Raw genomic sequence first — 27,500 nt, 5'->3', positions numbered from 1 at the left:
AAAATTTGCTCCTCTAAATGAAATGGTAAAATTTAGACACCAGACAATTTTACTCGCCAATTGGGGGTGTCCTAGGCCATTTGAGGTATCAATGGGTTATTAACAAAATCTTAATTGAAATTTCACTTATCAATGTAATGAAGACTAGAATCTCACTACTTTTGCACAATACTTAGCGCTATGAGGGAACATACCAGGCCTTGTCTGATCCTCCAGGCATGAGTGACGGCCCATACCGAGCACCATCTTCACCTCCACTCACACCACTTCCAACAAACAAGAGACCTTTTGACTCCAAGTCTTTGCAACGCCTCTGCATGAACACAACACAAGTTTGATCGTCAATAATGGAGCTGTGTACAATCATTGTAAGTGATTGAGTTTTCTGGCATATTTATTTATAGATGTTTTGTCAAATTTCACCCAACTACATTGTACAACTTATTTCTACAGTAAACAATTAAATATGTCAAAACAAAGAGAAAACAGTCTCTGTGAGACACCTCATTGAAGAAATGTACAGCCACAGGCAGCCCAGACTTGCAAGGTAAAAGATTATAAGCATTTGTATGGGAATCTCAATAACAAACTTGCTTCTTGTGTGGTTATTTGCCTGATTGAATGTGATCCATTGCTGAGAAACAGCCAAAAATACTCAAATATTTACACATAAGGGTGGTGAATGGTAAATGCGAGACTTTGCGAGACGGCGAGACCAGCGTTTTTCTTTGCGAGCCCGAGACATTTTGACTTTTTAGATTGCGAGACCGAGACTTCAAAGTGTTTGACACCTTCATATAAAAAACGAGACTGCGAGACGCACATAACCACTCAAAAAACGAGACTGCGAGACCCGTGAAATTCGACTAAAATTTTGCGAGACCCAGAGTTTTTTTGTAGAACACATGAAAGAAAAAGTTGCATACATCTACATGTACCTCTTCATTGAGATCTCATGCGAAGATCAATATCAATAGCAAACTAAATTAAGATCCTTTCTCCATTTCTTAAGCAATTGCCCTTTCAAATTTCACAGAAATTTTATGATTTTTTTTGGCCATGTGACCAAAGGTAAAGGGAATTCACAGGTAGACAGTTGAAGCATTGATAAATCTTCTTTCACAAAAAATTGCTCTGAATTGAAAAGCATCTCTCGGAAGACAAAAACAAAAATCTACAGTAAATGTGTGGGATTTTGACCGACTTTGAACCACTGTAGCGCCGCTAAAAAGGGACAGATTTCCCAATTTTGCCACTATTTTAAATAGTTTTATTGACATCATTCATTCAACAGAAAATAAGGCCATTAACCCTTTCACCCCCGTGGGGTTCCCCATTGACGAGTAAAATTGTCTGGTGTTAGACAGAGTAAAATCTATAAGTGGCACTCTTGGGAGTGAAAGGGATAAGAAAGGTATGACGTCTGAAAATTCGAATAATAAGTCTTCTCACGTTGCTTCTAATTTCGCGGCAATTTGCTATGATGATTCTAGAAGGGTTTGTATGGAATCTTAAAAATTTGGTTATGGTCGTTGTAGCCTGAACCTGTTCCTTACATTTCTTGAAAATAATCTCGGTATAAATGTCTATCACTGTGGAAATCCATCTCTTTTTGGCGGTGCTACAGTGGTTAAAATTCCGCCAAAATCCCATACATGTACTGTAAATTTAGCAGTGTTTGCTCCCCAACCAAGATGGCGCCAAAAACTGTGAAAGGGTCTATTTGGCCACTTGAGCAAAAACCGAAATTTAACAGCCCATCCATCGAGTGATCCAGTGAGCACATGAAGCCCCCTCACTATACCTTCATTGATGACTTCGTCATCAAATGTGGTAAAAAACAACACTTTTTCACTCGTCTGTATCTTACGCCCCAGATGCCTTCATTGTTGCAAACAACACTGAAGGCAACTGGTTTTTTAAATAAGATGCTGCTTGCCGCCTGAAATTTGGCCAAAAATTAACTAAAATTTACAGTTATGTATGAAGCACTTTATTGTTTTTGGTTATGGTTACACATTAAGGTGGATCAACACACTTTTGAAAAAATATACTATTTAGAACTCTACAACTCAACAACTCTGTTTAAACAACAGCAATGGTGTGTAATCATGTGAAAAAATAATAATTGCTTAACAAAATAAGATCAATATTGTGATGTAATAAGTTAACAACGTTACTGAACAGGATCAGAGCCATAAAAACATCAACACCCGATATTTTGTCTTCAAAAGCTAATATCTCAAAAACAAATCTGCCAACCTCTAGTTTCTGATGGTGGAAATTAAAGTAACTGGCAATTAAGTTAGGTTGAAACTCTTTGCAAAAACAAAAAAAATTCTCTGGAACAGATTTTATGCTACCTTTTACACTAGAAAAATTTAAAGTGTAAACAGTGTATTTAGTTCAATCGCTTTTAAAGAATTTTCACCACTCTAGACTATTCTAGATTTATCACTTCATCTGAAGTAATAATTATTATTGTTATAAAAGCTAACCCCTTTCTCTCAGAACCCCACCAGTAGGTATGCTGACTTACAGTGGAATCTTTATACTCTGAGTTTCCTCCATCAATAATAATATCACCAGGTTCAAGAAGAGGTAGCTGAAGAAAACAAAAGGATAAAGTAACCAAAGTATAAGAAACACATCATGCTTACGTCAAGTGTCAACTTGTTGATCTGTGAAAGGTGCATTCGATCGCACTGGGCCTTGGGAATGAATACAAAGCATTTTTGAAAATGAAGTCACGGTTCTGCATGCCAGAACCTTTGATTTGTTCTGACGACTTTATGATATCCTTTGCACGTTTTTGCCACCCTTTTGATAACGTAACCAAAATAATGAACCCAGTTTAAGACAGCTAAGTTGTAAACAAAAAATGATCAATTACCAGGGAAATGCATTTGATTCACAAAACCCTACTGGGATGCTCATGAAAAAAAGTCTTAAAAAGCTCAATACCATGCTCAGCCTGGTCATAATGATCTCTATTTCATGGAATTCATTGAGGGTTACAGTCCAATGTTCTTTTGGACTCATTGTTTCCATTGTTCAATCTGAACCAACCATGAGATCAGTTAAAAGAGCGGTGCCCTGACACCAAAAACTCACCAGTTGCGCAATGAAATCATCTACAGCTGGGCCAGCCTTTACCAGCATCATGACACGCCGTGGCTTCTTCAAAGTGGATACCATCTCCTTCAATGATTTAGCACCAATAATCTTTGTTCCTGAAGAGGACAAACACTCTGTGTACTTAATGTGCTTTCATTTAATTGAAAAATACCAATGTTACCTGTTTAGGAACTGCATAGTACAAAATGCACACAACTTAAGCAGAAAAGAGAATTCAAAGTCAGTAATATTCTTTAAAGACTGAGTAACAAAAAAGGACAATATATTTGCCTTCTGACACACTTAGTGATTGATGTTTGTAAAATTTGTATTTTACATAGACCTTATTCATAAATGGGGGTCAATTTATAATTCTTTTGTTGAAGTGCAAATTAGCCTACCAAGCCTTGATACCAAAAAAGAATACCAATAAAAAGAATTCTTGCTCTCAAAATGAGGCTTGGTAGGCGAATTTGCACATGGACAACAGAATTATAAATGTGACCGCCATTTAGGAATAAGGTCTATTGCTAGCTGCATGATTAAGCAGAATTTGGTTGCTTCTCCAAGCATTAGACTACGTCAAGGTTCTCAGAGAGCTGTCTCAAGACCATTGGCTATAGGTAGTCTATTTCCTATCCATTTTCCAATTTTTTTTCAATAAATTCAAAAAACATAATTGAGAATAGCATTTCAGAGAGAAATCAAAAATCAAAAATTGAAAGAAAAATTAAATCTCATGCACTGCATTTGCCAAAGAATTATCCTCTTAAGTTCATCAGTTAGAAAAACTTGATATCCAAACCCTGCCAAATGATAAAAAACGGGAAGAGAGAGATATTCATGACAGATCCATTGACTAAGGCCTATGAGACAAAATTACCAAACTACATTATAGCGGAGCTCCGCGAGTGCGAACCAAAATAACCGCAAAAAACGCACATAAGCAAAACGCGTAACAAAACACAGATGCGCGTCAACACATACGCAAAAAGGCTCATTAGTATTTATGAGCTCTCCTTTGTCTTCCTTTTGTTGCCTTGTCTTTGTTTTTTCTCAATCGTTTCCGGTGTGGTGAATGTGAAAATAATTTGCGTGTTCGCTGGTTGGTGTGTCACTAAAAGAGCAAAAAATTTCATCATATATGCTTATTCTAATGGCGCAAAGTCCTTCTGGCTAGATATTTGTGTTTTAAAGCCCCCCCCTCCCCCCCCCCCAAAAAAAAAAAAAATGACCGAGCTTACTTTTGGAAATATATAAACCCATTGACAAACGGCGCACAAGAACCTTTTTAACATCAAGATTTACATGAAAGCGTTGAGAGCGATAATATCAAAACAAACTTCATACCAGTGCATCCGTTCAGTCGTAAACTAAAAAACACTACTCGTAAGCAAAGGGATCATCATTAGCAGTTTTGAACAGCCATTCATCATTGAAAATTGAGTATTTAACTTCTTCTGTCATTTTGGATGTGAATACTTAAGTAAAGTGTGATGCTCACCGATAGCTGAAAAAATACAAACAACTTTGGCGTCCAAGGCCGGTGTGTCTGTTACTCGTTACATTTAAAAACACAACTCTTTAGCAAACGGCTCATCACTAGCAGTTTTGTACAGAAATTCATCATAAGGCTGAGAATTTGCAGCTTGAGTTGTTTTGTTGTAAATGCAGCAGCAAAGAATGATTTTTTGGCGTGGATTTTCAGCGCAACGGTGAAGTCAAACACAGTTGCCGACACATGACAAATACAATTTTAATTCATGTAATTTCCACATCTTCAGCTCTGTTGGGAATGATTTTCTGATTTCAATGGGTACAATGCTTTCACTTCAGACGCAAAATTTTTCTTCAAAGGCTCAATCAATGGATGCGCTGATCACATTTATTTGGTTTTTCTGTAAGGAAAAGTATTGGGATGGGATTTGTCCCATGTGATTTGGGGCATAATTCACTGATTCAAATGGTGAAATACTCTCAGTTCAAAGAAAATATTAAAAAAGAACTTTCTATGATATGCCAATCACATTTATTTGATTTTTCTGCATGGAAAAATTGGACTTTTTTTGCACGCATCGGTAAAAGGTTATCGTGAAATGACTGTAACCGTGTCGGGGCATAATTTGCTGATTTAATTTCGCTCGTCTTTCGAGACCTTTGTTGCATTTGAAGGGTATTAAATTTTGAAATAATGCCCTGTGGATGTTTTCATCGGTGGCATTTGCGAATGGAAATTGATTAGTAATCAAAGCGACATACATGCATATGTAAATTTTCGACCTGTCGGCAGTCAGGCAATTTATTCTTTTGTCTTCGTAAACAATAACAGGAAAAGCGAAATTACAGTTATGAATAACAATGGCAAAATGCGTATACGATACGCAATTTTAGATGCGTAAAAAAAACGTGTATACGCGTATTGTGTGCGTTTATTTTGTGTCTGCGTTGTTCGCTTATCTCCGAGCAGCACTGTAGCTAAGAAAATATGGTAACCCATCGATGTGAGAAAATTTGGTTTTATAGCCATGATGTCATGAACGTCCATACATACGTACATACGTACGTCCGTCCGTCTGTCCGCCCCTCCATGTATGCCAATGTGACCAGAATCACGTAACCATATCACGGGCTCAAGTTTAGAGCTCATCGAGGAGGCAATACTCCAGTTTACACTTCACTATAGCTAGTTCACAGCATACATCTTTGATATTGGACATCAATGTTATGGTCAATTGACACCTGTCACAACAAGGTATACCCTGACCAGTATCACAGGCTCAAGTTAGACCTTATCGAGGTCAGCTGTTTTTTTTTTAAGTAAACCGCTGACCCGGGACTGGTTGTTGATTGGATCACAGGTTCAAGCCAGGTCAGACACTCACACTCACACCTGAACGAGGCTTAATTTTTCGCTCTCTTTCTGTGGCTCGACGCGGCTACACAGCCATGCTACGTCAGCAAAGCTCTTGACAGTCGATACTTTTCGTGTTCAGGTACGGTTTGGAAAAAATATTTTTCTTGCATTTTTCGCTGGTTTCAATCCAGGTTTAACATAATATAGCTGTAGTTATTCAAGTCAAGCATTGGAGGGATATAAACTTAAAGCTGAGTCTTTACTTTTAATTTGTTTAGGGATGCCTTTTGCTCTGAATTGCAGTTTTTGGTATGTCTTAAGATTTTTAATTTCAAATCTACTAAGGTTGCAAGATGCCTGGACGGCCTATGTCAGAAGAACAGAAACGAAAGAAGAGAGAAAGAGAACGAGAAGGACAAAATGGTACACAAGTAATAGCTTAAAGTTGGTGGAAGAAGTTACTCCACAAATTCTTTTCTTGGACACTAAACCGATTGTTATTTCTACGGATGAGTTATTTCAAGTGGATGCATCTTTCTTTGCTCAGGAATGAAACTCGAATTTTTATTGTTAACTGGAATTAAATAACAAGCATCTGTACTCTTTTTGGACAGAAATAATCGATCTGTTGCTGGTTTGTTTGGCTTTAAAATGTGAGCGAACAAGAAGTTTTTTTACTCCACTTGCCTGACTGTTTTTCGATGTGCCTCGACAGTGACAAGAATTTTGCACTTATTTCTAAACATGTACTCGCAATGAGTTCTTGTAAAAGTATAAGGAGAAATATCACCAGCTTGTGTTTTCAGAAGTTTGTTTAGAGCACGTACAGGTAATTTGTTGAAGATCTTGTTTGAGGTTTGTCCTTTCTAGCCGATTCTGGTTCTAAGCCAAGCTGGCATGTTTCAATGAAATACATAGAATTGTAAATGATCTCATTTTCAGAGATAAAGTAGAATAAATAAAGTACATCAATAAAACTCCTTGTTTGACCTTGAACCGACAAAGACGATCTGTCACATCACGAGCTATAGTGCGTCTGTCATTTCTAATTTTAGCGTGATTCCTATTCGCTGGCGTTTGACAGTCGACTCTGAAATGGCTTCTTTCCTTTTCCATTCGCTTGCTGAGGATTTGCTTGTTTTCTTTTAAAACTCTTGGAATTCAAGAAAAATTAATTGCCTAACTGGTGAATTCGACAGTAGATTTTGCTGGAAAAACGGATATCACTCTCATCCCTTCGTGATTCGTGCGATCAGTCGGTTTTTCAGGTGAAATTAACCGTGGAATTCACTAATTAGGCAGCGAAGAAAATGTTACATAATTAAGCAATATCCAGGAAAACCAAAAGGCGGACAGTTCCAAAGCCTTTTATTTTCACTAATCCTACAGCCAGTAAAAATAAACAAGCCGGGAGCTCCGCTTTTAGGCTTGGCTAAATCTATATATATTAAAATAATTAGGATAGTACCTGCACTCTCATTGGTCAATAGCTGTGTTTAGATGAGAGTATGGAAACACGGCTGTGACATCACATGAATTTTGATTGGTTGATTGGCTGATAGGAAATATGTGCATGTATCAAGAAAATCTGTTTCAATCAAGACGTAAAAACCAGCATTTTCCTTATTTGTCGTACTATCTTTGAGAAATATTTTATAAAAGCAATAGAGGACTTTTTTCTGTGTTTCCATAGCCTCATCTAAACACTTGGGGGAGTTGAGAGAATTCTCAACAGTAAATGCAAACCCTCTACTGCATCTCGGGTTTGCATAACTGTCTCGATTTCCTCTCAACTCCCCCTCATGTTTAGATGAGGCTAAGGAAACACGGAAAACATCCTCTATTGCTTAAACAGTAACTTGTTATGTACTAGATGAAGTAGTTTCAATTCATCCTTGGTTCAATATAATTTCTCATTTTTTACAACACAATTTGTTCCAGGTTATGGTAATAACAAAGAAAATGGAAAATCACAGTGCCTGGCAGGGGATTTGGGAAAATTGAATCACAACATCATAATACAAGCCTTCAGATTTAATGCCAGATACAAAAACACAACTTAAGTACATTACTAATTAATAATCTGGAAGTTATATACCTTTTGCTTCATTTGCTAAAAATTTATCCACTTTCTCAACTGTTCTGTTGTAAGCGCACACCTAGAAATGTAAAGAGAACTTTTATCTTTTTGTACGTAGGAGTTTTGTTTTATAGTATTATAGCCAGTCCATGCAGATTCTTCTTGATACACATTGAGCAAATCCCTGAAGGTAACATATACTAAACTAAGCCATGGTGTACAAAAACCCAAGCATTAAATTACAGGTAAAAGAAAAATCGAACCCATTAGCCTACTTGAGCATTCCGATCTCTAAAAGCACTGGCCTGTAGTGAGGCAGAAATACTGTACCGTCATGTAACTGAAAGCCAGCAAACTCGTCGAGTCAAAGATAATGCCCCCAGTCACACCGATCCCATTAAAAAAAAGGTTGTAAACTAAACAAAACTTTATGTCACAACTTAGTCTGCAACTAATTATTGTAATTGGCAATGCCCTTTGAAATGGATTAAAGGAAAAGGGAAAGAAAAATCAGGTTGTGAAGAATACTTTGAGAATTTAGGACGGGTTGTTCCAAATTAATTATTTAGTTACCTTTTAATCTGATAGGTGAGCTCAAACCCCTCTTCCTTCCCTCCTGCCACAATGCCACAGACAATACCACTGGTCACAGGAACTCAGAGGTTTATTTAGTCTCATTTACATGCCAATTTGTAATCTTTATTCTACCCCCTCCGCCGTTACTTGAATCATTTCAAACAAAGCAAAAATCAAGTGGTAAAAGTACATTTTCACGAGACATCCTAAAATATTTTTCTGTTGCTTGCAGTTTTGTGGTAGTGACAACATATCCTGAGAATTACCCGTACTTGGGCTAGAAACACCTTAACCCCCTATCACCAGTGTTTTCAATAAAAGAGAACAAAATACACTGAAACAATCCCCCTAAACGAAGACATCTCGGTAGATTACGAGGTAAGCTTTCCTTTACAGAATGGAAGCAATAGGCTAGAATAAATTTTCATGTAACAGGAAAAAATATTGGCCCACTTTAGAGACTGTGCTTTCATGTCAGCCACGTTCTTTCACACAATTGGTTTTGACATAATTTTAACATCGTCATGTTAACAATTTAAAGGCAAACACGAAAATCTTAAAAGATAACTCTGCATAGTTATTTGCTTTGTGCTCTTTGCATGAATAGCAAAACTGCAGATGGCTAAAAATTTGGGCAAAAGCGTCCACGTTTTGAATGATAACTTTTGACATAATTGTTAACTCGGCACTTAAGCGTAAATGGCTAATTTTCTGTCTTTTAGCTTCTCGTACAATTATAGTGACACTAAGCTTGTGCAATAAAATGTAGACATAGGGAGTGTAAATAAGCATAAATATTATTGTAAACAAAATCGACAGAAGTTGAGAATCGAAAAAGTAAAGCTTATCTTACCACAAATCCATGATCGTTCATGTTCAGGATCAGGTTTTGACCCTACACAAAATAAAATCAGAAATTGCACGATGTAAGGCAAGAGAAGGGTGCAATGGAATCACGCTATAAACTCGAGACACCGAAAGAGATCAAGAAAAAGAGCAACAGAGCAGACAACTCACCATAACAGCCAAACCAATTAAAGCAATGTCCGCCCTGCGATGCAAATAAAAAGAAAGGAGAGAAAGACGATCAGCGATCAGCACCATTTTCCCTTTTGGGGGCTTTGGAAGTATAAAAAACTTTTAAGACTAAGCTTACATATCGAACAATTGATCAGTTCATTTCAGCATCGTTATCTAATACCAGACTGGAGCATAAAATTTAAAAAAAAACCCAGTAAACTTGAAAAAACATATGATGTGAACTCACTTTGGCTTCGCCATGTTGCTATCCAACGCCTGCGTCGAGGATTCCTTCGTCCTCACTGGTTTCTGAAATATGGAAGATGATGAACCCATGGGGCGGCTACATAAGATGAATATTTACACGACGATGTTCGACCAATGACATCACTGCAAACAATAATTTGTGCAATTTGTGCAGTGACGCGGGAAATCAAATTCGATTGGACTATAGACCTTATTCCAAAATGGCCGTCATTTAAATATCCTTTTGTTTTTATTCAAATTTGCCCTTGATGGAACAGGTTGCGGTCGGCAGCTTGGCTGGTGCAGGGGTACGTAGGCTGGCTGGCAGGACCACTCTTTGATGTCCGCCATCCAGTCTAACTTTCCTTCTAATACTGTCGTCAAGATGTTATTTTTTTCTCTTAATATGACCAAAATACTCGAGTTTTCTTTTCTGAATGTCACTCAAGAGCTGTCTTTTTGTCTTAAGCTTGGTAAGAACTCTTTCATTTGTAACTTTGTCACTCCACCTAACATTCCCCAACACTCTGAGGCACCACATTTCGAAGGCTTCAATTTTAGCTTCAAGAACTTTGGAAAGAGTCCATGCCTCACACCCATATGTGAAGATTGAATAGATATAACATTTTACAATCTTGAGTTTTGCCCTCCATGCATGTCCAATACTCACTAAGTGAACGTTTTGATTTCAGAATTTTAGCCATGGTGCTGAATTTTTCTTTTGCAATGTTCTTTCTTCTTTCAATTTCTTTATCCGTTTTTATTTCTTCCGATATCAGCGTGCCTAAATAGATGAATTTTTCCACTTGCTGTATAGTTTCATTATCAACTTTGATATCTACTTTCTTCCCCTCTGGGTCTCGTGAGATGATCATCGTCTTTGTCTTCTTGACATTCATTTCAAGACTGGCCTTGCTGCTTTCTTCCTTCACTCGAGTTACCATTTCCTGTAGTTTGTCTTGGTCATTCGCTATGAGCACAGTGTCATCAGCGTATCTTAAATTATTTATATTCTGACCATGGATATTGATCCCTTCAAAGTGATTCTCTCTGAATATGAACTCTGTGTATATATTGAATAAATAAGGGGAGAGAACACACCCTTGCCTGACTCCCCTTTGAATAGATGTAAAGGGAGAAAGTTCATCCTGAATTCTTATTGCAGCTTTCTGGTGCCAGTACAAGTTTGCGATGTCTCTAATGTCTCTTCCGTCTATGCCGATTCTTTCTAGGCACGCGATGAGCTGGTCGTGGTGCACTCTGTCGAAGGCTTTGGAGTAGTCTATAAAGCAGGTATACAAATCTTGATTAACTTCGATGTGTTTCTGGGCCAAGACGTTAAAACAGAAAATTCCCTCTCTGGTGCCGGATCCAGGACGAAAGCCAAACTGAGTAGATCCTACTTCTTTATCAATTTTGTTGTCATTCTGTATTCTGTATTGAATAATTTTCAAAAAGATTTTGAGCGTATGAGGCATCATGCTGATTGTTCTGTAGTTTGAGCAGTCAGTGGCTCTTGGTTGTTTAGGCAAGGTGATAAATACGGACATCAGTAGCTCGTCGGGAAAAATGCCTGTAGAGTACATGTCGTTGTATGAATCGGTGAGTTTATCTACGCCAAAGTCTTCGAGGGCTTTTAGCATCTCAGTGGTTATACCATCATCACCTGGAGCCTTGCCAAGCTGGGAGTTCTTTAATGCCTTCTGAACCTCTTCTTTTAATATAGGCGGTCCCCTATCGTTGCTTGGAGTCGGCAGGGGAGGTCTTGTATCAGCAAACAGGTCACCGATATACTCCACCCACCTGTTGAGTACTTTGTCTCTTTCAAAGGTCATATTGCCATCTTTGTCTTTAATATAGCCTCCACTTGTGTTGCCCTTTTTCTTGCCCGTCAGCTCTTTGATGTTGTCATGCATCTTTTTAGTGGTATTTAATTTCAGATTTTCTTCAATTTCATCACACTTGGCGTTATAAAACTTTTCTTTTTCATTCCGGCAAAGCTTTCTTATTTCTTTGTTGTGGGCTACGTAGGCAGGAGTGTTCTTCGCTTTTTTACTGGTTTCCATTTTTTCCAGAATTTCTTCAGTCATGCAGCATTGCTTTGCCTTTCTTTGCACTTTTGGTGCTGTTTCATTTGCAAGCTGGATGCTGAGTTTCAGGCGCTGCCATTTTTTATCTGCATGAACTTGAAGAAATCCCGCCCTGTTCATCTGTTTCCATGGATAAAGCTTCATATTTGTTGCTAACTTCGACAAGACACTTTTCTCTCAATTCAGGAACAACAAGCTTCCCCCAATCAATCAGCTCTTTTTTCTTTTGGCTTTTTGGCATTGCTCTCTTGAGGCGTACTGACACTCTGGCAACAAGTGGGTTGTGGTCAGATCCAATATCTGCTCCAGGGTAAGTTTTCTCCTGATCAGCAGGTAATCAATTTGGTTTCTTGACACGTCCCCTGGGCTCTTCCAGGTATACAACAGTCTGTTTGGATGCTGGAAGATTGTATTGGTGACAACAAGATTATTTTCAATACAAAACTGCAAAAGTCTGTCACCTCTTGGATTTCTATCTCCGAGACCGTAGTTACCTACAAGGTCTTGGTAACTTCCTTTCCCTATCTTCGCATTGAAGTCCCCAGCGATGATGAGGACGTCTGTGGATTTGACCTCTTTCAACATTTTGTTGATTTCTTCATAATGCTCTTCTATTTCATCGTCGCTGTGGGATGATGTTGGCGCATATGTTTGTATGATAGCTATATCAAAAGGTTTAGCCTTCAACTTTAGCATTATGTTTCTGTTGCTTACAGGCCAATAGCCTGGTATACTCTTCTCAATGGAAGACTTGATGATGAAACCGACGCCGTGCTGGTGCTCGCTTCCGCCGGAGTAAATGACAGTGTAGCTGTCAAAGCGTACCTTGCCTTCTTCTATATATCTGGTCTCCGATATTCCAATGATATCTGCATTTAAACTTTCAGCCTCTCTCTTGAGGTTTTCTAACTTGCCTAATTGATTTAAGGTTCTAACATTCCAAGTCCCTATACGAAGACGGCTCTTTCCAGTTTTGAGAGACGGACAGTCGGACCGCCTGAAGCGACCGTCATCACGGCACCTCCTACTGGCTGGTCGGATGGTCTCATCCCTGTGTCTATGTACAGTAGGCATCGACCCAGCAGGGGGCCCTGAGGTGCCTACATGGCTTGCTTTCCTTGTCTGTGGCATAGGTCTAATTTGAATAAAAACAAAAGAATATCTAAATAGCGGCCATTTTGGCTCCTTCAGTGCTGTTTACACGAGCAAGATTTCCTTCATAAGTTTCCTTGACAAGGAAAAATTGTCAAGGATGAAATTTGTTCATGTAAACCGACGACAAGGAAATATTGATGACATTAGTTACCAGTATCACGCTCATGCTCATTGAAAGTAGCCTTGCTCCAGGCTCCCAGATAGTCGGGAAAACGAAAACAACTGCGTGGGGAAAGCGAGTGGGGGCTTGGGTCACTCATTTTTCGCACGCATTTTTTTCTCTTTCGCTACCATCTGGGAGCCTGGAACAGGCTATAGTTGGAGCCACAGTTGGAGCGAAAGAGCTTCGACTTCGACAAGCTAGGGACTGGAACAGTTTCTATGTACTTGCTGGATGAAAAGTACTGCGTGCACAGGCTAAACTTGTCGAGGAAAACTTGTTGATCGTCTATACGGGCAATTATTCCTTTTCAAGGAAAACCTGCCAAGGAAACTTGTTGATAATTTAAACGAGTAATGATAATTGTCAAGAAACTTGTCCGAGGCGATGAATGGGGTACCCCTAAAATCTGGAATCCGGAATTGAATCTGTCGAAATGATCCAACGACCTTCAAACGCTTACTTTCATCTACTGAGTGTAATTGGTCACATGCCTTTTGAGGGGGATTCATGTACGAACTTCGGAAGAGGAGTCATGTTGCGTTTTTTCTTTCTTTTTTTTTAACTTCGTACAATTCTCCACAGATTAAAACAAATAAATAAAAATTAAATGGAAAAATTTACAAATATTGTAAAAAAGTCAAAGGCCATTTTTACAGAGTGGAAGAGGGGGCTACCAAAAGGGGCGTTGGCACAATACTGGGGAAGTACCTCGACTAACTAAGCTGTTAGTATACAAAAAATATCCATTATATGTACAATACAAAATAAAACAACTCTTCGTAAAACATCTAGGATTTAGAACTAAGATATTTCATAACCTTGCTTTTAAAGACTTTTAAAAGATGATAGAGTTTCAACTTTCCTAATGTCGGCCGGTACTTCATTCCATTCCTTTACGGCCCTATTAACAAAACTATGCTTAAATCCATTTGTTCTACATAATTTTAACTTTAAATCATAGATAAGTTTGATCTTAAATTACAATCCATATCTCGGTCACTTCGGAATTCGAGCTTACCATCAATTGCAATGTTATAGTGATTGTTAATTATCATATTATATAGAAAAACTACATCTCTCAAGTATCTCCTATTGGATAAAGTTTGGAGATTTAGATCAGATAGACGTGAGTCATACTTGTCGTCTGAGTTGAGGATCCACATGGTCGCCCTTCTCTGAACCGCTTCTAGCATGTCAGTGTTGCGTTTAGTATACGGGTTCAAAGATTCACAGCTATATTCTAATAAAGGTCTTATCAAACAGCAATAAAATGTCCTTTTCGTAACTGTGTCCTTCAACTCTCTGTGGGTTCTTTTAAGAAAGCCCAGCAATCTATTTGTTTTTTGCAGAAATAGAGTCTACCGGTATATCTTTATTCCAAGACAAATCACTGGTGGTAATTATTCCTAAGTGGTAGATAGAATATGGGCGGGAGATCTAAACGCCCATACAGATCTCACGTGAATATTTTATCGTACTTATGAAATGAAACAATATTTTGAATGAAAGGATTGTTTTGCAATTTAGTAATTGAATATGCATGGAAAATATTGCAAGCCCTAGAGGAGAGAGCGCGTGAGGAACATTAGAAGTATGAATAATTTTCAATCACTGATGATCGTGATTATGCCGACAGGACGTTTTCGTTCTCCGAAAACCGAAGAGGAAGAAATTGCCTTGCTTTCTGAAGCAGTACCTAAAAATACGAAGTACAATACGAAATGGGCAGTGCACGTTTCTACTGCCTGCGAAAACACGAGAATGAACCAAATAAACGCAACTGAAAACACAAGGAGGAAACGGACTTCAGTTAACCGATGCCCGGCTGTCGGGACCTGTCAGAGTCCGACTTGAGCACATGTCCGCAAAGAGTTTAAACTTCTGACTTTGCAAATTTATTTGTGAAAAGCGAAGGAAAGTGGCAAAGTGGTTCGATGAAAGGGGGGTTTCGAGGGCTTCCTTCCCCGGAAAAGTTTGAAATCTCAAATGCAAGTCCTCGGAAACGCGATTTCCACCATTCAGAGGCAAAGTCGGCGTGTTTTAATATCTCGTTTTTAAAGTCAAAATGCCATTCTTTTGGTTGTATAAAAACGATGGAAATTTGGATTATAAAACTATGATAAAAAATATAACAAACATGTAACACTAAAGACTGCAATGCCGTGTAACGATCTATGCATTACGTTGGATGAACGCAAACGGACGTATACAAAACATGGACCCCAGGTCCATGGACAACTACTGTGGACCCGGTCCATGGACCCCTTCACGGACCCATGGACTATCCCTGTGGACCACCCCTCATTTTGTACAGTTTCAAGCAGAAAAATCTTTAGACGAGAAAGAGAAGTCATCCTGGCACTTATCTGGACAATTTAAGCAATAATTATTGTCTCTTACAGAGACATGAAAAATTCAGGAGGCTTCAACGGGATTCGAACCCTAAACTTCTGCGAGGCCGGTGCAATGCTCAACCAACTGAACTATGAAGCCACCCAGTTGGGAGAAAGTCATGTTTTGCATACGTCGTCCTCTTAGGGCCTTAGCATGCCTTTATTACCTGGCATGTCTTATGCCACGCTGGTAGGTCATCGACAACTGTGCGGGAGGTCGCGGGATCAAAACCCCGGCCGGACCAAAATGCTGCCTTTGTAATGACATCTGCAAATGGTTAGACTCTCTAGTCTTCTCAGATAAGGACGTAGGTTCCTGTAACGGCCAAAGAAATATTTTGTCATTTGTTTTTTTCTTAATTAACCGCGTAAGGTTGTGCGAGAAGATCTTCGTGCGTAGACGACGACTGCGCGTACATATCATGCGAGCACGTACCATGTAGCATGAAGGTATATGTGCAAAAGCAGTCTGGCAAAATTCCCCACAAAGTGTTGTTCATTCACCCTGAAAAGCCACTAGGGGAGTGGTCAACTACATATTAGGTGGTATAGGTGTCTATCAGAGACAAATATTTAAAACAGTAGCCCATACCTAAGAGCGACGTTTTTCATAGACCACGATTTATTGACGTCATAGCGTCACCGAACGGAAACTGTCTTTGTTTCTCGCGGAAAAGGTAGTCTAAAAATAGATTGGTCCACAAAACTGCCTTGAAATTGGCTTGATATGGAAGTTGTTCGCTCCTAGTCATGGGCTCGTGCTTAAATTGTCCAGATAAGTGCGACAATCATTCTCTCTTTCGTCTAAAGATTTTCTGCTTGTAACTTTACAAAATAACGGGTGGTCCAGAGGAGTAGTCCATGGACCGGGTCCATGAAGGGGTCCATGTTTTTTATAAGTCCAACACAAACAGTGATAAGCATAAACACACTACTGTTTGGACGGATCAAACAACTTTCACGAAGGCATTCTCTTCAAAATGGAACTACTGTGGGCCAAACCTAGCATGATCAGCGCTCAAACTAGAAAGCAGTCTCAGACAGCTGTTTAGGGCTTGTTGGCTTCGTCAGTGCGCCGTAGCTAAAACACCGCAGTGACACTTCAACTATCTCATATGTGTCAATGATAGTCATTCTAGAGAGAGCTGTAAGATCGGATTGTGCCAAGGCCACGTCACAAACATTGCGACAAGTGGCCAAAGGGCAACCCTGAACTTGTCATGCCACCGCCACTAAGAGAGAAACTATGGAATGGCCAATTGCTTTATTGTTTCATATCTGAGAAATACATGAGAGCAGCCAAAGCCGGAGGCTTAAATGGCGTTTGGTCAGCAAACATAATGTGAAGGATTTACATGAATATTTAAACAACTAAATATGACTACTTAACATCCTCCTCCTTCAGATAGAGAGTTGCAATAGGTCGGATCACCAACAAGCCCGAAACAGCTGTCTGCGTCTGCTTTTTAGGTTTCAGAGGTTTGGCCCACCGTAGTTCCATTTTGAAGAGACTGCCTTCGTGAACGTTGTTTGATCTGTTCCTACAGTGGTGTGTTTATGCTTTTCACTGTTTGTGTTGATCCAACGTAATGCTTAGATCGTTACACGGCATTGCAGTCTTTAGTGTTAAATGTTTCTAAAAATACACTGCAATTTATCTTTTTTCAATTTTGTGTTTTGTCAAAGACGGGAAATTTTTGACGTTAGCTGTTGAATTTAGGGGGTTCTTCCAAAAAACGAAACTGGACTTGTGCACACGCAAAGGTTGACCGTAGAAATGATTTGGCCTACTAACGCCCACAACTGCAAGCCTAAATCCCACAAACCACCGTGCACCTAACATGGGTCACCAGGCCTCTGATACGTGCCGGCAAAATAGCAATTTATGCTAATTTACAATTTTCAATGCGATGACGTGGCATCAAACTGATTGGCTCATCAAGGCCATCTGAATTTGTCGACACGAACACACAACGTAAGTTACTCCATGTCCAAACTAATGCATTGTGCTGTTAATGTCCTTTCTCTTCCAAGATCAGTAAAACTTTGGAACATTCTCCCGTCAGAAGCAGTACATGCGCACACCAGTAGCTCAGTTGGTTGAGCACCGGGCTAGCTGCCATGCGGGAGGTCGTGAGTTCGACTCCGGCCGGACCAACACTCAGGGTCCTTAAACAACTGAGGAGAAAGTGCTGCCTTTGTAATTACATCCGCAAATGGTTAGACTTTCAAGTCTTCTCGGATAAGGACGATAAGCCGGAGGTCCCGTCTCACAAATAACTTCCAAGTTCATTAGTTCCCTGTGGGGACGTTAAACAACCCACACACTATTCGAGAAGAGTAGGGGATGAAGTTCCCGGTGTTATGGCTGTCCTCTGTGTGTATATGGGTGGGTGGGTGAGTATAGAAGGTCCACATCAGCTGAATAGCTGCCAAAAAATTTCAACCTGCTCAAACAAACAAATAAATAAATAAATAACAAACAAACAAACAAACATGTTCCATTCAGTGCTGCATCCAAAAACGATGTAATGGTAATGCGTTTATATACCGCACACATCACATACAGTCTTGTGGCGGTTTACAATTCTTTCTTTGGGGTGAGATCGAACGTCAGCCAGTAAAGGCAGCTCTCGCAGCCGCTATCAGGACCCACTCACGTAAACTACGCATGAATGTGAAAAGAACACAGACCACAACACTGGGATCTCCCAGTATCTCTTCATTTAAAACGTCTGTAATGCCTGAGACTTTAAACATTTTTTTTGGTATTAACGAAAGTAAGACGGAAGCCGCTCAATATTTATTGTAGCTTGCGTAGCAAGCATTGGTGCGCAAAATGAAAAGCTCTGGAGAGGCTAATTGCGGATAAATCTCAAACATGTAGACAACTGATCAAAGTCTGCCTTCCCTCCTTGCTCATAATCGTAGGCTAACAAAGACTTGAAGCACACGTCAATGACAAACGGGGGTTGCTTACCTGGTTGCAGGAAGGTCGTAATTATAAAAAGATGCTAGAAGGTTCAAATCCTTCTTCAGTAATCAGTTTACATGCTGTTCTAGGCCCTTGTTACTATTGTGTGGGCAAACTCCTAAAACCACGTTCACTCAGAAGATAGAGCGCAGTGGAAAATGATGAAAACAAACGTTGCGGTAACCCACAAAACCCCAAATGGAAGAATGCACATAAAATGTTTTATGGCTAACAAAGAATCCCACAAGAAACCTACTACGGGTGTGCTACATACACTCACATTTCCTAACAGCAAAAAATTGTCGATAACGCATTATCTACGGTGAAATACCGTAAATCCTTAATTTCAAGCACATTTGAGGTAGGGGGGGGGGGGGGGGGGGGGGCTTGTTTGAGAGGGGGGCTTATTTAAACAGACTAGACTTACTGCTCCCAACTTCTTGTTTTGTACCAGGGCAATGACTGTCTAATATGGAGATTTGAGTGATATTATAGGCGTTGTGCAAGTTATTTGGAACATTTTTAGTCATTAGCGGGAGCCAAAATCCGAGGTTCCGGCATGTGTTACTTTCATGATTAGTTAGTACAATCTATCATTTATTGATTTGGTTGCCAAGAAAAGGGGAGGGTGGTTAATAACTTTCTTACTCTGAAAAAAGGAGAGGGGAGGGGGGGATTAATAGAGGATTTACGGTACAAGGCAGAAAAAGTCATCAATACAAACGGACAGTCCCCTCCTTTTTAATTTGATTGATTCAACCATGAAAACAACACCAATACCGTCAAATTTATGATCATTGAGAATGTAGCTCTGAAAGGTCAGCAACCCTTGCATTTATTGGGTAATATTACTTCATTGCTACCTACAGCCTGTATATATATCCTCCACCTTTCACTCTAACTCCCCATGTTCACATCTTAATCACTTTTAAAGTGATTAGTTTTGAAGGCAGCAAATGTAATATGCTGCTGCCTTAGAACACAGGATATATTTGAAGTGCAGGTCATAGACGAAAAGTAGAAGTTACTCTCGCACTTAACTAGAAATCTTGAATAAACACTACTCCTGTTTACCCTGTGAAATAGGGAGCTTTAACAACGTCGACGGCAACGGCAACGTCTTCGTTAAATGTGAATTCGCGTTATTGTCATCGCTTCGCGACTACTCCAAGCATTTTAATGTGACAAAGGTGTGGCAAACCCTCAAGAACGAAACTAGTATGAACGAGGCTCAATTAAGGAGAAAAAATGACAAGTTATCCTGAAGCGCAGACGTTCTCCCTTAAACCTCAAATCTGGTTATTTCACGTTGTTGTTTTCCTGACGACGGCAAAGAAATTGATTAAAATGAAAACATGCACGTGCAGAGCGTGCAAAGCTATTGCTTTTGCTCATTAAATATGCAAATCTGTGACGTTCTCGTTGCCGTAACCCTTACGTCTATTTTTGAGGAATAGGTCTTGAAAATTAATAATCGGGCACCAGTCGTCAAAAAGGCCAGATAACTTTATTCGGTGGATAAAACACTATCTAACAGTTTCAGTCTGAGCAATCGTTTCAGTATTTCCTCCTGTAATCAATGATGAATATGCACACTCCACGCACACCTAAGCAAGGGTGTGTATGAAAATCTTGGAAGTATTTTTTACATCCTGGATAGTGACCTATCTACCGGACAGAGTTATATGTATAACCTTTGAGCAAATGGGTCCAGTATCACATACTAAGGTGCCTTGTTTAAGGCCATCTAATGGACTCGACACAGATGTACCACAATTGACAACAATTACTAATTGCCAATGACGAGGTGAATAACTTATTGTTTGAAACAAATTACATAGGTATTATTTGAAATATGCATTTTCTTTAAAAAACAATAATAATTATTGTTTTCATTTTATTACTTTCCTTGTCTGTCACCTCATCAAAACAGCTTGTGGCCACTTTGAAAAAAAAAACCGCATAATAACCACCTCAAGTGTAACCAATCAGAATACATAAATTTTATTGCATAATAACAATAATACGTGTTTTGTTGCATAATAGTAATACGTTTCGTCATTCATCTCATATCATTGATAAAAACACTAAAGGTGAGATGGCAGGAATGCGCAAGCAAGATGCTGATGATTATAATAACAGATACATGTACTAAAGAAAAGTCATATATTAATACAGCCACCAACCTCAAAATTAATTTTAATGAAACCCCTGCATGCTTCCAAAGGGTACCTGGTGAATATGGAGCCCAAAGGAAGGAGAATGGTAACAATGACATTACAGAGATGTAGCATTGTTTTTACATGAAATGGCAAACGCCTAATGGCAGGCTGATGCTGGTCAAGCAAGACTGAAAATTCTTTTTTCCCAGTAGCTTGTCTTTCCCTTTCAAGAAGTTGCTCGATATCTGCAGCTAACAGGCTACAGATGAGCTAGAATCAGACAAGTTTCTTTTTATTAGGACAGAAAAGCAAATTTCAGCCTGATGTTTACTGTTGGATGTAAAATTGATGCTCAATCTCTCTAATGACAAAAACCTTTATTTATGCTGACAGCAATGGCTCAATACAAAAAAACTCTTCAAAGTCCTTCTCATTCAAATGTAGTACTGGTATGATCTACTATTCTGGCTCCTCTACGATCGGTAGTGTTTTATCACTGACGTCTTCGATCACAGTCTTGTGTTTCAGAGCAGCCTTAGGAGCAAATCCATTTCCTTTATTTGCTGGTAAGACATATTCAATTGCTGGCACCTCTGCTGAGAGCAACTGATCAACCAATGCAATGTCCTTGCTACGGCGCTCTACATCTTCAGCTTTAGTCCACGACATGTCAGCTTCAAGCTTGTAGGCTCCAAGTGACTCATGGGGGCAGCTGGGACCCCACTCCTAAAGAAAAATACAAGCAATGAGGTTTGTTATTGTACAACAAAAAGATTTTATTTCAGCATTGATTCATTTAACAGTGATGAAAAACACAGACAGCTAATAGTGGTCAAACTGGGATGCAATGGCACCTTTTAGTACATGTATCATATTTTGAGCATTCCTCCTGACCTTTTTTAGGATGAAATGATGAAATAGAAAAATCCAAAAGTTAAAGCAAATGGTTAAGTGACACATTCAAAACTTCCATCTAACAATCTACTTACCTTTGGTGATAGCATTGAGAAATATGTTGTTCCATTGCTTCTTCTGTAAAGGTGATACATCTGGCCTGGCCTCTTCTTAAAGTTACATGCAGCATGATGGAGTTCAGCATCTCTCTTGGTTTCCTCTAACACTTTCCTTGCCTGACAAAAAATAGATTAATTAGTCCTGTTATCAGAGTCTGCTGAGGAACCATAAAGTGGAAGACTCTACACCTAAGAAAACAAGATCCAGCCTGTAATCTTGAACTTTGTTATCTCAAGAGCCCTGTCTCCTTTCTTCAAGAGTTTGTAGTTTTCTTGGTATTTTCATCAAGAATGCAAGCACCTCAAGGAGATCTTCATATGGTTGCATTACCTAGAGCCCCTCATAAAAAACGCCATCAGGATTTTTGCCGAAATGAAGGTGATGGGGAGCGTACATCCCCCACAACAAGTAGGTGCAAGGTTCCTGTTAGAATACCCCTGCCCTTCAAAGATCAGAGATCAGCAAACAACTATGTGATCAACTTGATGATCTTAGCCAAAAGATAAATACCAAAGTACATCCCATCTTTACAAGCCGCAAGATCAAAGATGAGCTTAAAGCTAAGGAACCCAAACCTCCAATTGTCAACCAGCAGAACGTTGTATAATTTATTTCTTTAATGTCTGCTTTACATGCCAACACCTATATCAACATGTGGAGGAACAAAAACAATGGGTAATCTGCAACCGTGTAAGGAACAACATGGAAACGAGCCACATGAAATTGCGAAAAAATTTAGGATCCTGAGAAAGTGCTTGAACAAGTTCTATTGCTTGATTTTTGAAATTTTTTTTTTTCCGGGACCATAAGCCAAAATTAAACAAATAGTGATTCGATCTGCGCAAAGCTGTTTGCTTAACACTTCTAATAGTTTTCATTCCCTTCACCTCTTATTTACAGTTCATTTTCGCATTCCATTATTCCTTATTGCTTGTGTAAAAATATTTAGCTTTTTACCTTTTATTCCATTGCTTCAGAAATTTTATATACAGTATGCAGAATTTTTAATCCACGAACTTGAACATGACCGTACAATGGTTGAAACATCTTTTTTGTTATTGCTTGTTTTCATAACTAAGTGTTTTACTAAGAACTTATTACTTCGTAACAAGTTATTACTACTAGTATTATGGCAGTATATACACATCTGGATGCTGATCCTACGCAATCAGGCTAGGTGTTGACCGTGGCTAGCCTAAGTCTTATTTACATGCTAAAATTACATGAAATTGCTAATCTACTATAAAAGGGAAAAAAAAGTCACGTAAAATCAATAATCTAAATAAATAATACGTTATAAAAAACTATATGAGTTCTATAAATAGCTCTCTGGCAGCTTGTGCAGGAGTTCTAAACTAACTAAGAACCTTAAAGGTTCTGGCGATGTTCAGACCGGCGCTGAGGACAGCTTTCTGCATCTGGCAGAGGATTTTCTCTACCTCTCTTTGCACCTAACAATTCTCTAACACTCCTTCCAACGTTCTTAGAGTATCCCCCTAAAGAAATCGACAATTAAGATGACTTGGCGCATCTCGAATCCAGGGTATTGCTGTTTAAGCTCCCAGCGTAGAGCAGCGTACTTTTGTGTCTTTTCCTGGTCTTTCTGGTAATGATTTTCTGTCCAAGGGCAGCTCATCTCAAGTAAAGTGACGATCTTGCTTCCTTTGTCTACAAACCTTGCATCTACTCTGTTAGCTCTTACTTCTTCTTCTTCTTCTTACTAATATTAAATATTATTATTATTATTATTATTATTACTATTAATATTATTATTTACATTACACATAGTAAATCATGTCAAACCAATGAACATCTCTGATTACAGACTTCATACAAGTAACATTAATTTCATAAGCTTACTTGTTCTTGCAGATGTCGAATCTGTTCAGCAATCAGGATCAGTTTATTGCTTGCAGCACAACGCACAAACTGGTCAGCTTTTTGTACTTCTTGTGCCAACATCACCAAGTCATATGGATCTTCATGTCTGTGTACACGTTCTGGGTTGACAAGAAGCTTGGTAGCAGCAGATTCATGATCCTCCACAGTGTGTGGAGTAAGAGCTAATACAAAGTAAAACAAAGAACAATCTTGTTGCTACCTACATGTAAAAGGACTCCAAGGTCCACAGCAAGATACAATTAAACAAACTTGATTGGCAAGAGGCCACCTGTTGGCTATTAACAAATTACAAGGGACGTGAATTTAGGACCCCAATGGTCAAATCAAGTTTTATCAGAAACCCATAAGGGTTGAAACGTGTAACGGCCCCTTATGTGCTGGTAAACAAGCCTGCAAATATTCAATTTGCTAAGTACCATATTTGGAACAACAAGAGCGAGAGGTTTCCAAATATGGTACTTAGCACTGAAACATTCAACCAATCAGTTCGCACTGAATATTCGGAAGCTGTGAACGCCCGTTACACGTTTCAACCCTTATGGGTTTCTGGTTTTATATCACAGAAGGATTCAAAGCACCTGCAAGCAAATCATGTGCACTGTGTTTGAACCGCTGAGCTTACAGCTGTAGCCCCCCAATAGATTATCTCTAAATTAATAGAGGCATTTAATCCATTGACCCCTGGGAGTGAAAGACATAATATATTTTACTAGATAACGCCAGGTAATTTTATTCATCAATGGGAGGGTGGTTCAGGTGTCAATGGATTACGTAAGCAATGACAAGAAAATGGAATTTTAAGGTTTTAAAAGTGCTTACAGCTGTGGCAATATGGGCAAAGCTGCTGAGATACTCTTTATACAGTGCAGATTGAAAACCATAAGAGATGTTACACTGTAACAACTTAAAAATGATATCTAAGTAGGTATATAAATAATGTTTTTTTGAGAGAGTGATTAAACCATTCACACCACAGGCATCCCAGGACTCCTCCAGTTGACAAGTAAAATTGTCTGGTGTTAGACAGAGTAAAATCTGTTTAGCCTCACTCCCAGGAGTCCAGGGGTAAAGAGAACAACAGACCTTCCAACATCTAAAGCCCCCAAATTTTGAGGTCTCAAAAATTTACCCCAAAAAACCGTGAGATTTGGGTCTCAAATAGTGAGATTTGCACGACTGGTTTAAAACAATGGAATCTCAATGCTAACAATGCTTAGCAGTGTTCAAACTGCCATAATTGGTGTCTTTTCAGCATTAATTCACACAAAATTTAATTTGATGTCTTGAGAGGATTGCTTCTTTCACTCCGTACCCTGGGTGCCAGAGGTTTTTTTTCTGTTTGGAGGAGGCAAATTCCACAGCGAGGCTGTGGCCACAAGGTGCAAAGCACCAAGAGGAAAAAAATTCTTCAGTCTTGGTTTTTCAGAGATATTTAATTTTCAATGGGCCTCTGGAGCCAGGGCATTTGTTCCGCCATTTTGAACACATAAACCAAAGCCTTCCCAGGTTACTTTGCGCTCTAATTGGACATCAGATTGAGGTTGTTTGGTTCGGTGCACACTTCCAGTGACAAGAAAGTCCACAAATACTGCATTTTATTTATATATAGTTTTAAATTTAAGGCCATATCTGATCAAGGTTGTATTTATTGTGGTAAACCATGAGATTTCAAAGTTAAATCGTGAGACCATGAGATGAGTCCTGAAATTGTGAGACTCACAACCAAATCGTGAGAGTTGGAGGGTCTGGAACAACATTATTTACATTTGTAAACATGAGTACACACCATTGCCAGTGTGGTTATGATGTAGAAGTGCAGCTAGGAAGTTGAACCAGGGACTACCAGGAACAAATTCAACGAGTGGTCAGAGTGGGTCTTGAACCCGAGATCTCTGGATCTCAAGGCAAGCACCCTAACCACTGGGCCACACTGCTTCCTTATGCAACAGATCATTAACAAAACCTAACCTGCGATCAGGCTCTATTTTAGTTTCGCGTGGTACGTAATGTGGAGTTGGCGAAACGAAAAATAGAGCCTGACCAAATTCCTCTTCAAAAATTCCTTCCGCCCACTTTTTTTGATTGATTGACATGTCCTTCATCGGCCAATCAAATTTACTTCCATTACACCAATACACGCGTGGACGGCGGATTCACATAATTTTGTTTTGACCACAGTTAATTACCGTGGGAGGAATTTAAGATCTACGACGGCGACGGTCAACGAAAACGTCACCTCAAAATATAACTTGGCTCTATCGTAAGTCTTTCGCGATTATTCAGCCTTGTTCGCGTCGTACAATGTGGGCAAGGTATCCTAAAAATAAATTGGTACGAGCGGCTTCAAAGTTAAGATAGAGAATGAAGGATTCTCTGTTGCATGCTTGCGTTGTCGTCAAAACTTCAAATTTGGTGATTTCACTTCGTCATTATGCAGAGGACCGCAAACAAACTTGCTAAAATCCGTGCTGCACGTGCAGCACGACTATTTATGCTCTTTCAACAAACGATATTACTGCTTTGTGGTGTTGTCATAGTCGTAGCCGTCGTTGTTTCTTAAATTCCCTATAAACGAATTCGAAAGTTACCGTTGGCTTTAATTTGAGAAAAACACATTTAAAGCATGGGGAATGTTTTCGACGACTATATTGCGGCAAGGGCCGGTGTAATTCTCCCTCCGAACTTCACTGAATAGCAATCTTTTAAGCTTGACATCTTAATTTGTAATTGAGATAACCTAGCATTTTGTCGTTGGACGGTTTGGCAATAGATTTATAAAGAAAAAAAAAAGAGAAATACATTATTCCTTTAACGTGTCTGCCCATGAAGGTTTCTTTGGTGATTTTTTCAGGTAATATCTTCAGTTGCAGTGTATTTCTAGAATTGCGCGCAGTAAAATCATGATAAGTTTGGCTGTTAATTTTTTGATGGAGTACGAACAGTAAGATGGACTCGCAAAGTTTCTTTTATTGTTGTACAATTGATCTCTCTGGAAACATGCCATTTTAGTTTCTGGAGTGCGCGTTTAAAGTTAAATCAACTGGAAATATTATGAAGTGTGAAAACAAACCGTGTCATGTACAGTAAATAAATAAAGCGAGCCGTTTGATACACAGATATTCAAAACATGCATTCGTGTAACTTGCGATTTTATCAGCATCTCCTCCTGTTGATATACCGGTATATGTCCCTTGTCTCGTCCAGGAAACCAATATGCATCGGCTTTCATTGCCATTTGAAAGAACCAGCTGTTTAGCTTTAAGAACATCAGGGAAGTTTGTGCCAAAGTACTTTCAACCCCACGGCCACAGAGCTCGACAACGGAATCGCTAATTTCACTCGTTCCAGAGATTCAAACCCGATTCTCGACAAGTTATGAGATGTTTCAGATGGCATATCTCCATTTATACAAATAAAATCAAGTTGCACCGTCCACAGCATTGTAAGAACAAAAGGGAGCAAATTTTTTTGTACACTTATGGCGGATTAGTCTCGAGGACTTCGCGAGAGCGCCGCGCAATCACGATGGCATTTTTACTTCCGGCGTTTCAACAGCCAATCAGATCACGAGTTTGGTCGGCCAAAATTTGGCCGACCGTCCGGAATTCTTGAGAGACTTTTGGTCAGGCCCAATTTTAGCGAGTGACGACATAAGAGAACATATGGGCGAAGCTAAAAATGGGCCTGATCGAAGGTTAAACAAAACCATGCTTATCAGATCAGATCAGATTAAAAAGAAAAAACATTTTGATCA

The 27,500-nt window shown here is 39.1% G+C and overlaps 3 protein-coding genes across 3 annotated transcripts in view; all 3 read right to left on the bottom strand.

Annotated features, from left to right (window-relative positions):
* The window catches only part of LOC138052159 (6-phosphogluconate dehydrogenase, decarboxylating-like), a 20,692-nt gene extending 10,636 nt beyond the window's left edge, over positions 1 to 10,056 (bottom strand). The window contains exons 1-7 of the mRNA XM_068898536.1: positions 9,895 to 10,056; positions 9,645 to 9,678; positions 9,481 to 9,522; positions 8,070 to 8,130; positions 3,115 to 3,233; positions 2,540 to 2,605; positions 195 to 313 (exon numbers count right to left, since the gene is read on the bottom strand). Coding sequence (XP_068754637.1) covers positions 195 to 313; positions 2,540 to 2,605; positions 3,115 to 3,233; positions 8,070 to 8,130; positions 9,481 to 9,522; positions 9,645 to 9,678; positions 9,895 to 9,983 — 530 coding nt within the window. The 5' untranslated portion in view covers positions 9,984 to 10,056. The remainder of the gene's footprint in view (positions 1 to 194; positions 314 to 2,539; positions 2,606 to 3,114; positions 3,234 to 8,069; positions 8,131 to 9,480; positions 9,523 to 9,644; positions 9,679 to 9,894) is intronic.
* Positions 10,057 to 12,193: 2,137 nt separating this feature from the next.
* On the bottom strand, positions 12,194 to 13,114 carry LOC138053936 (craniofacial development protein 2-like). The gene has a single exon (XM_068900464.1). The coding sequence runs from the start codon at positions 13,112 to 13,114 to the stop codon at positions 12,194 to 12,196; it is 921 nt and encodes a 306-aa protein (XP_068756565.1).
* Positions 13,115 to 20,157: 7,043 nt separating this feature from the next.
* LOC138052155 (uncharacterized protein C1orf50 homolog) overlaps positions 20,158 to 27,500 on the bottom strand; it is an 8,768-nt gene continuing 1,425 nt past the window's right edge. The window contains exons 2-4 of the mRNA XM_068898530.1: positions 23,705 to 23,907; positions 21,820 to 21,960; positions 20,158 to 21,556 (exon numbers count right to left, since the gene is read on the bottom strand). Coding sequence (XP_068754631.1) covers positions 21,290 to 21,556; positions 21,820 to 21,960; positions 23,705 to 23,907 — 611 coding nt within the window. The 3' untranslated portion in view covers positions 20,158 to 21,289. The remainder of the gene's footprint in view (positions 21,557 to 21,819; positions 21,961 to 23,704; positions 23,908 to 27,500) is intronic.

Source organism: Montipora capricornis, chromosome 6, assembly GCF_036669925.1.
Source record: "Montipora capricornis isolate CH-2021 chromosome 6, ASM3666992v2, whole genome shotgun sequence".
NCBI classification, from domain to species: domain Eukaryota; kingdom Metazoa; phylum Cnidaria; class Anthozoa; order Scleractinia; family Acroporidae; genus Montipora; species Montipora capricornis.
The sequence above is the reverse complement of the archived record's forward strand: the minus strand, read 5'-3'. Positions and strand labels throughout refer to the sequence as shown.

Coding starts and splice junctions, on each gene's coding strand:
- LOC138053936 (XM_068900464.1), bottom strand. CDS start 13,114: ATGCCACAGACAAGGAAAGCAAGCCATGTAGGCACCTCAGGGCCCCCT.